This window comes from Corvus brachyrhynchos, unplaced genomic scaffold, assembly GCF_000691975.1.
Source record: "Corvus brachyrhynchos isolate BGI_N302 unplaced genomic scaffold, ASM69197v1 scaffold116, whole genome shotgun sequence".
Classification (NCBI taxonomy): domain Eukaryota; kingdom Metazoa; phylum Chordata; class Aves; order Passeriformes; family Corvidae; genus Corvus; species Corvus brachyrhynchos.
In genome coordinates, this window is record NW_008240221.1 from 15,095,710 (window position 1) to 15,105,386 (window position 9,677).

Sequence of the window (9,677 nt, forward strand, 5' to 3'; positions counted from 1 at the left end):
CCTCGTGTCTCCCATATTCAGCCATAAAGCTGGAAAACAACACTCCCAATCTTCCTTGCCTTGCCTGCCCCCCTCAGCCTGGCTTTATTTCCCAAGGCTGCTGATGGTTGAACAACAACTGGTTTTGCTCATCTGAGGGGATTTGCATTGTGAAGCTTCCTGACAAGCCAAGCAACAGAAGGGTGGGAGAGGAGGGATGGGAGGAGAGATGCTGTGCCAGCCAGGCAGGCAGGATCGCTTTGGCAGCAGCTCTGCCTGGCTTTCACTCTGCCTCCCTGGGGGAAATCCTTCCTCTCACTCCAGGCTTCTCCCCTGCCACACCAGAGGCAGGACAAGGAGGCAGCAGCAGGGTCCCTGCACTGCCAGTACCCAACACCAGCTCACACCTGCAGCAGGCAAACCATGAGGACGAGCTCTTTGCTCCTGCAGCATCTTCACCTTTGACTGAAAACCTTCACCCACCTCCACAAGGGACCATGGAGGAGCAGTACATTTCCAAACTCCACCCAGTCGTGGATTATGGAGCTGGGGTCTTTCTTCTAATCATAGGTGAGTTCAGCTCATTTGCTTGGAGCCAGGGAAGAGGGATACAGGGATTCCCTGTCTGTGCTGTGGTCAGGCAGAGGAACCTGGTGGGAAATGACAGCGAACGTTTCCCCACAGGTTCCCCTGCATTGTGCCTTGGAGTTGGTTGGCAGCCAGGATTAATCTCCACTCTTGGATCTGGAATCTTTTGTTTTAATGCTGAAGAATGGCCAGCACAAGTTTGCCTCTGTGGCATCACAAGTATTTGAAATAAGCTGTCAGTCACTTTCCATGACTGAACCAGGGCAGCTCAGGGGAAAGCAGCTCTGGGCTGATCCTTGGTGGGGGGAGGTGTTGTCCTGCTGTGTCTCGCTAGGATGAACTGCTGCAGAACAGCAAAGTGTTTCTAGATAGCAGTTCTGGGTTTTGTAGCAGCCTGTTTGCCCTGCTGCAGGCAGATTGAAAATGAAATACAAGTGGGGATAGCTACCAGCCCATGGCTTCAGTTAAGTGTTTTCTTCCTTGTCTCTTTCTTGCATGTACACAGGCATTTGTTTTCTACTCTCGTGGATTTGGAGAGGAGTGGAACTTGTTTAGGCATGCTTCCCACCTGAATTTTTGCTAAGATTCCTTCCTTCAGCTCACTTGCAAACCCAAACCCTGGCTGAGATAACAAGGACAAGCCTATATTTTGAAGTTTTAATACCGAGGCTCTGGGCAGCAGTGCTGGGCTTTAGCACTTCAAATTTCCCCTTGTTCTGCACAGCAGAGCACAACTCAGGGTGAGAAAATCCCTGTTTACAAAACAACCAAGGGCTTTTTCAAGTCAGGGTGCCAGGTCCCTTCTCTGAGAAATGTAAATACATAGATGCAGTTGAGGCAATGGGAAGGGGCAGCAAAAAAGGGCTGGAGGCTGGGGCTCCACTTGCTGACCTTGCTCGTGTGCCACCATGCTGCAGTCTCACACCTCTCCTAAAGCACTTTTAGGCACTGGAACTCCAGGCACAGCTTCCAGCATTGGATCCAGAGCCCTGTGTGGCAGCCAGGTTCACTGCATCCTGCAGGGACTCTCAGAAATAAAGCAGTGAGCTGAATTGGGAACAGGTGTTGTATTTATCCATAGCTCTGCCACCTCACTGGGGCTGCAGGTTTGTGCCCTGAAATGATGTTTTTGTTAGGAACAAGGCCAGGGCATGGGCTGCAGCACTCACCACCAGCTATTTGATTACTGGCCCACAGTTACAATTCTGTCCTGTGGGATGGAGGGGAAGAGCTTCTGTCATGGTAAAAAAGGGGCTGGGCCTGGATGTCACCTGATGGCAGAGCTGCTTCCTACCTCTTGTTTAGGGGTTGGGCTCTTACAGAAGAAAGTGAACTGGATTCATTTTGCTCCTGAAGCCTGAGGATGTTCCATTTTGGGAACCTCACTGCAAGAAACAGAATGAGGGGCTGGAGTGAGTCCAGAGAAGGGAACGGAGCTGGGAAAGGGGCTGGAGCACAAGTCTGGTGAGGAGCAGCTGAGGGAGATGGGGGGGGGCTCAGCCTGGAGCAAAGGAGGCTCAGGGGGAACCTTCTGGCTCTGCAAAACTCCCTGCCCGGAGGGTGCAGGCGGGGGGGGTCGAGCGGGCTCTGCTCCCAAATAACAAGTAACAGGACAAGAAGAAATGGCTTCAAGTTGCACCAGGGCAGGTTTATACCGGATGTTAGGAAACATTCCTTCATGGAAGGGATTGTGATGCATTGGAACAGGCTGCCCAGAGCAGTGGTGGAGTCACCACCCCTGGGAGGATTTAAAAGCTGTGTGGATGTGGCACTTGAGGACATGGTTTAGAAGCAGCCTGGTCAGTGCTGGGGAATGGTTGGACCTGATGATCTTAGGGGTCTTTTCCAACCCAAATGATTCTATGATTCCATGATTCCCTGTCCCAGCCTGTGGAGAGTGCTCTGCCCACCAAGCCACAGGTTGCTCTGTCAGCACATGGCCAAGCCCCCGTGGGCATCATCCTGTGTGTGCAGGCACAGAGATCCTGAGAGCTCAGGGAGCTCTTCCAGTGCATCCAGAGGTGGCAAGTGAATGTGTGTGGTTAGAAAGTGAATGAATGAGGGATGTGGGGTCTCAGATTTGTGTCCCCATTTTGGTTAAGCCTTCTCTTGACACCTCTGTGGTTTTTGTACTTTTGCCGATATATTTATTCCATTTTGCTGCACGTGCCTCTGTTAACCCCTCTGTGGGCACTTCAAGTGGTACCTGTGAGCAAATGCAGCCTTCCTGCACTCACAGCCACAAGGGAACATGACAGAATCTTTTTTTGTCTCCCTCTTTCACATCTCACTTTAGAGGACACCTTCTCAGGAAAATCAAAATTTTTTGATCAAAAATGCTGCTCCAGCACCATGTTCACTTGAAAGAAGAGAGAAAATGAGTTGTTTGGTGCATGTACTTCTGACACTGCTGTCACCAGCACTTTGAAATCCTGTGGCACACCTGAATAATGTATGTCTGACAGGTCCTTTTGCAAAGCAAGCTCTGGGTCTTGTTGCACGCCCCTGCCTAAACAATTCTCAAGGTCCCACTGCTCTCAGAGACCACCAGAACAGTCACACTATTTCCCAGGGATCAGCAAGGATCCTGAGCTGCCCAGCCAGCACATGCCAGGCACTGAGGCAGCTGAGAGTCAGTGCTGGGGCTCCAGTGCGAGATGAGAGAAGTCACACAGAGGAGAGGCTTTGGGAAGTGCAGGACACCAGGTGAGAGGAGGGGACAGGCAGGTGGGACACCTCGAGTACTTCACCAAGAAGGAGAAATAAGGATATTTTTTCTCAGCACAAGAAATACGTGGACCTGCTAGAGTGGGTCCAGAGGAGGCCACAAAGACGCTCTGAGGGCTGCAGCCACTTTGCTCCGGAGACAGGCTGGGAGAGCTGGGGAGTTCTCCCTGGAAAAGGCTACAGGGAGACCTCATTTTGTCCTTCCAGCCACTTAAAGGTGGCTTATAAAAAAGACAGAAAGTGACTTTTTACACAGGCAGACAGAGACAGGACATTCCAAACCCTGCCATAGACAGGGACATCTTCCACCATCCCAGATTGCTCCAAGCCCTGTCCAACCCAGCCTTGGACACTTCCAGGCCTGGGGCAGCCACAGCTTCTCTGGGCACCCTGTGCCAGGGCCTCACCACCCTCAGAGAGAAGAATTTCTCCTTCATATCTAATGTAAACCTGCTCTCCTTCAGTTTGAAGCCATTCCCCCTCGTCCTATCACTACATAACCTTGCAAGAAGTCCCTCCTCAGCTTTCTTGGAGTCCCTCTCAGGCACTTCACATACTTCTGATGGATTTCACAGGTGTGTTAACTGTGTGATACTCTTGTCTGTGCTGATCCTTCCCTTTCAGCCATCCTGACAATCCTTGGGAATTCAGCTGTCCTTGCCACAGCTGTGAAACGCTATTCCCTGCTGAAGTCACAAGAGCTGCCCACAGTGAACCTGGCAGTGGCAGACATTGGGATGGCCCTCAGCATGTACCCGCTGGCCATCGCCTCTGCCTGGAACCACGCCTGGCTGGGGGGAGATGCCTCCTGTGTTTACTATGCCCTGATGGGTTTCCTGTTCGGGGTCTGCAGCATGATGACCCTGTGTGCCATGGCCGTGATCCGATTCCTTGTCACCAACTCATCCAAATCCAATGGTGAGTGAATCGCCGCTCTGGTCACCTGGTGGTGCTGTGTTGGGGCTGGGCTGCTCAGGGAGGTGCTTTGTGGAATATGGCATGGAATATCAGGTCAGTAGCAGCAGAAAAAGCCTCAATTTTTAGTGCATTATCAAATCCTGGTGTTCCCAGAAGGATTTGATTAAATTCTTTGTTAAACAGTGAGGTTTTCCACTTCTCAGTTTTGCCAAGTGAAACTACCTGAGAATGGAGAACACAAATGTTTTCCTGGACCAGACTGCCTTCCCTTTCTACTTGTATCCAAGCAGATACACTGGAATTTGAAAGGAAGGAATATTCTTCTGGCATTCCTTGGCTGGGACCACAGCACATGTGAGGAGAATTTGATCTTGTAAAGCTCCCTGCGTTACTAAGCTCTAGATGAGCACTGAGGGCTGTATTCAGGTCTCACCCAACACACTGACACTGTTTCTCTAGAAGCCCAAAGGTTAGGGAACTGCAGCAGCAGCCCAGGTGTATCTGTAGCCACCATCCTTCTGGTTGAGGAGAAGTTATGGCAAAACCCCCCGTGGCTGGGATGGGATCCATCTACGCTTGCTCTTCCTCTTTCTTGCAGGTAACAAAATCACCAAAAACACCGTCTGCATCCTGATCACTTTCATCTGGCTCTACTCCTTGCTCTGGGCCATCCTGCCCTTGCTGGGCTGGGGCTACTACGGCCCTGAGCCCTTTGGCATCTCTTGTACCATAGCCTGGAGCAAGTTCCACAACTCCCCCAATGGTTTCTCGTTCATCCTGAGCATGTTCCTCCTGTGCACAGTCCTGCCTGCGCTGACCATCATTGCCTGTTACTTGGGGATTGCCTGGAAGGTTCATAAAGCATACCAAGAGATCCAGAATATTGACAGGATCCCTAATGCAGCCAAGCTGGAGAAGAAGCTGACCCTGGTGAGTTATCCCCGTGATGGGAAGAGAGTGCAGTAATCAGGAGCTGGCAGAGAGCTGGCTCTGCTCATGCACAGCTCACAGAACAGAGAGCTACACAAAAATTCTGTATGGAAACAGGATTTCAATATATTAATATTAAATATTATTTTTTATTATTATTATTACTATTATTTTTATTAACTTTTTTTTTTCAAATATGCTCTTCAGGTGTGCATTTCTTGTGGAAAAGCAGAATTGATCCAAGCTTTCTAGAGGCCAGTCCTAGACTCACTGAATCATTAAGGTTAGAAAAGGCCTTTAAGATGTCAAGTCCAACCATTAATTCAGCACTGAGAGGTCCACCACTTAACCATCACCCTAAGCACCACAGCTACACATTTTTTTAATACTACTAGGGATGGTGACTCCACCACTGCCCTGGGCAGCCTGTCCCAATGACTGACAACCCTTCCAGTGAAGAAATGCTTCCTAATAACCAATCTAAACATCCCCTGGTGATTCCTTAGGTTTTAACTTTTATATTTTTCAAATCCTGTACTCCCTAGTGTGTAACTCTGAAGTTTCTTGTGGCTTGCTGTTCTCTGATGCTGGATAAACAAAACAAACCTCTCTAGGTTTCCACCTCAAGGACACCAGGCCCCAAAATGTGTAAACTAAAAGCCTCTGAGCGGGGGGCAAACTTGGGGTAATTCCAACATGAACTGAAGTTATAATTGGACAATTAACCCTGATATGCAAACGAACCAAACTTATAAAAGTGTGAAGAACTCATGACCTGGGATCCATCTTGGGTGTAGCCTTTGGCCTGTCTAAGGCATACCTTTGAAGGCCCTTCAAATAAATACCTACCTTTATTCCCTTATTCTCGTCTAGTCTCTGTTTTTAGGTAGCCATCTCAAGCATCCGCAGTGCAACCTGAAGACATTTCCTCTCGTCCTTTCATTTTTTAACTGGGAGCAGAGCCCGACCCCCACCTGGCTGCACCCTCCTGTCCGGGAGCTGTGCAGAGCCAGAAGGTCCCCCTGAGCCTCCTTTTCTCCAGGCTGAGCACCCCCACCTCCCTCAGCTGCTCCACATTAGACTTGTGCTCCAGACCCTTCCCCAGCTCCATTCCTTTCTCTGGACATGTTCCAGCCCCTCAATGTCTCTCTTGTCATGAGGGCCCAGCAAGCACAGCTTCAGGTGTTGCAGGTTCAGGTGTGGTCCCACCCACACCTCATGTGCCAGAATATCCAACCCTGTCCATGCCAGCTGCCAACAGCCGCCCTGCGTTCCCTTGCAGATGGCCGTGCTCATCTCAGTGGGGTTCCTGAGCTCCTGGACTCCCTATGCAGCTGCCAGCTTCTGGTCCATCTTTAACTCCAGCGACTCCCTGCAGCCTGTGGTGACACTGCTGCCCTGCCTGTTTGCCAAGTCCTCCACAGCCTACAACCCTTTCATTTACTACGTCTTCAGCAAGACCTTCCGCTGCGAGGTTAAGAAGTTGCAGTGCTGCTGTGGCTGGAGGGTTCACTACTTCAGCTCCGACAACTCCACGGAGCATCCCGTGTCCACCATGTGGAGCGGCAGGGACAACATCCGTCTGTCTGCGGCGGCCAAGGCGGAGAACCCGGGAGCTGCAGCCAGGGCTTCACAGCACAGGTCAAACCTGGCCTCACTCCCAGGTCCAAAGGAACAGGGGAGCAGCAAATGAGGTTGTCATTGCATATCTTATGGCAATACAGAGGTTCAAGTATATATTTTTAAGCAACTCTCAAATATTGTCTTTAAGCCTCGCAGCAAAAAAAAAAAAATCTATTTTTTCCCCAAGAAATTCCACTTTAGAGGAAATAGATTTATGTACCAATCATGAAATCATGTAAATTAAACTTATTTTCAGGTAAAAGGAGATTTATTATTTTTGTGGGGTTTTTTTCCTATACTTTTGATTTCTAACACAATCTATCTGCCAGCTCTTGGCTCTACCAGTAAAACAGCCATCAGAGAAAACCATAGGTTGCACACAGTGTTACCAAATAAACACAGCTGAGTGTGTAGTTTTCCAGCAATACAGACTGAAAACCATATGGGCAGCAAGAAATGTTCACTGCCAGGAAAACGTGAGAATGTGACTGCTCCCAAAAGGATGTAGAGCTCTCTGGTTCCTTGCTCTTTCAGAGGTGCAGCTCCAACTCCTCCAAACAAGTCCAAGGAGCTGAGCAGCCTTGGTTGGATGAGGTTTGGTGGGAATGTGGCAGTCAGTGAAGGATGCCTTCTGTGTATCCCAAATGGCACAGTGGGAAGGCAAGGAAGCTCTCAGCAGGAGCTCTGCAGCTCTCTGCACTTGGGCTGTTTGCTGGCTAATGTACAAAAGCTCTTCTGCTGCAGAAGCTGTTGGAGCATTTTAGGATCGTAATTGTTAAGGTTGGAAAAGACCTTTAAAATCAAGTCCAACCATCAGGCCAGCATCACCACCATGTTCACCACAAAACCACGTCCTCAAGTGCCACATCCACACATTTTCTGAACACTTCCAGGGATGGTGACTCCATCACTTCCCTGGGCAGCCTCTCCCAGTGCTTTACCACCCTTTTTCTGCATAGGATGACACAAAGAATTCCCCAGGAAGCCTTCCTAGCATTGTCACCCTGCAGCTGCAGTCCTCCTGGCTCTCATGGCTTCTATGGGAAGCTCCTGAGATCCCAGATTCCCCCCTGGCTGGGGCACTGACATGAATTTAACTGAGAACAGAGTTTGCTGATTCAGTACCACCATAACACCAGGTTTAACCAAAGAGGTTCTGATGTGGGAATGATGAGCTCCTACACCTTAAAGATCTCTCTCTCTGACTTAACTGTTTGTGATTTTAAAGGACATAAACCCCTATATTTAGGATTTGAAATGTTGCACAAAATATGGCTTGGCAGCTGCAGCAGTTCTGGCTGCCCCTGACCACATAGAATCACAGGATGGTTTGGGTTGGGAGGTACTTGAAGCTCATCCAGTCCCACCCCCCCTACCATGGGCAGGGACACCTTCCAATGGAATCTTCACCAAACCTTAGCATTAGGCTTAGTCAAGACAAGAACACTTAAGGCACCGGCAGATTTGGCCCAGATTTTAAACAACCTAAACCAACAGCAAACGAACTCTGAGCTCTTGAAAACTTTTGTCACCCTCAAACCCGAATAATTATTTTAATTTTATAAATTACGGCTAAGGGGAGGTTACAAATAGGTTTAAAGACTTCTGTGGCTCTGAGAATTCCAGTTACAGCAGAGTCTGGATAAAAAAAGAACAGAAAATGAGGCAGGAGCTGCAACATAGATTAAGGCTCAAATTAATTCCTAAATTGGGGGTTAGGAAACAATAAGGAAATCCCATGAAATCCTACACTGACAGTATTGCCAAGTCTCATAAATCTTCCACTAGATTAAACTAGCTAGATTTGTAAAAATTTGTGAAAAATTCCTAAAGTAAGTTGGCCTCCAGGACAGTATCTTGTCCTGGGTTGTCACTCATGGATGGTCCATATGGAATGAGGTCAGCCTCCTCTCCCAAGTGTGGTAAGGTGAAGCATCCTCTGGGAAACAATATCCCATGGACTGGAAAATCAGGAAAGGGAAGAGGAAGAGGGGGAGCAGGAGGAAACACCAGTAACAGAGAGGGGAGCATGTGGAAGCTGAAGGAAAATATATGGGAAGTAGGGAAGAGGCAGAAGAGCTTTATGGAAGTGTGGGAAGTTTCTTACTGTAAAAGTTGGCTATCAGTATTTCTTCACTTTTAAAAAATAACCTGACAGGAAAATGAAGCTGTATTTCAATAACCTCCTCAGAGTTTTTGCTTTTACTTGCTCAATTGCTTGGTGTGTAAAATAAAGAGTAAAATAAATAGTCCCATCTGCTGCTTGCAGACCAGTGACTGGAACAGTGACATGCATGTTAAAAATGTAATGCAATTGAAGCTTCCACTGTGAGAAATTTAGGAACAGAACAGGTCCACATCCATTTGTAAATGCTTTTAAAATGTATGTGACATGAAAAATATGCCACTCTACAACAGAAAAATCTCTGTAAACCCCAAAGATGTTTACTGTTCATGTTTAAGTACAATGCTTTAATAGCCTGATTTATTAATAACTGTTTATGTACTTAGTTTTTAAAAATTGAAGTGTTTATGTATCAAGTATGGTTTAAATTTATTTTTCATTTTTCATATTCAGTAAGAAGCAAATCTTAACTTTCCCAGTAGAAAACTCTGAATTTTAGATGGTTTTATGTTATTTATGGCAAATTTAAAAGGCAGGGCTGCCCTTGACCAAAGAACCAGGAAAGCAAATATAGCATTACTATCAGGGAACTAGTATGTTTGGTTGTTTTTTTTAAGTTTTGAGAAGGTAATTTATGGTCAAATTATGATTTTAATTCCATGGTATTTCCTACCCAGCCCTGGACTGTGCTGTCTTTTCAGAGATGGAAGCAGGATGCAAGTACTGAGTTCAGGAGTGAGTCTGGGCACCTGATGTTTGCAATCACCAGTGCAACCACCTCAATACA

The 9,677-nt window shown here is 47.8% G+C and overlaps 1 protein-coding gene across 1 annotated transcript; it reads left to right on the forward strand.

Annotated features, from left to right (window-relative positions):
* Positions 1–243: 243 nt before the first annotated feature.
* LOC103622890 (opsin-5) lies at positions 244–7,032 on the forward strand. Its single transcript, XM_008641905.2, has 4 exons — positions 244–549; positions 3,919–4,212; positions 4,811–5,142; positions 6,425–7,032. The coding sequence occupies exons 1-4, from the start codon at positions 477–479 to the stop codon at positions 6,833–6,835; spliced, it is 1,110 nt and encodes a 369-aa protein (XP_008640127.1). The 5' UTR covers positions 244–476; the 3' UTR covers positions 6,836–7,032.
* Positions 7,033–9,677: the final 2,645 nt, after the last annotated feature.

Bases quoted from the DNA above. Each gene is read 5' to 3' on its own strand.
- LOC103622890 (XM_008641905.2), top strand. From the start codon at position 477: ATGGAGGAGCAGTACATTTCCAAACTCCACCCAGTCGTGGATTATGGA. The intron at 4,213-4,810 runs GTGAGTGAATCG...TCTTTCTTGCAG, and splicing joins CAACTCATCCAAATCCAATG to GTAACAAAATCACCAAAAAC. The intron at 5,143-6,424 runs GTGAGTTATCCC...GTTCCCTTGCAG, and splicing joins TGGAGAAGAAGCTGACCCTG to ATGGCCGTGCTCATCTCAGT.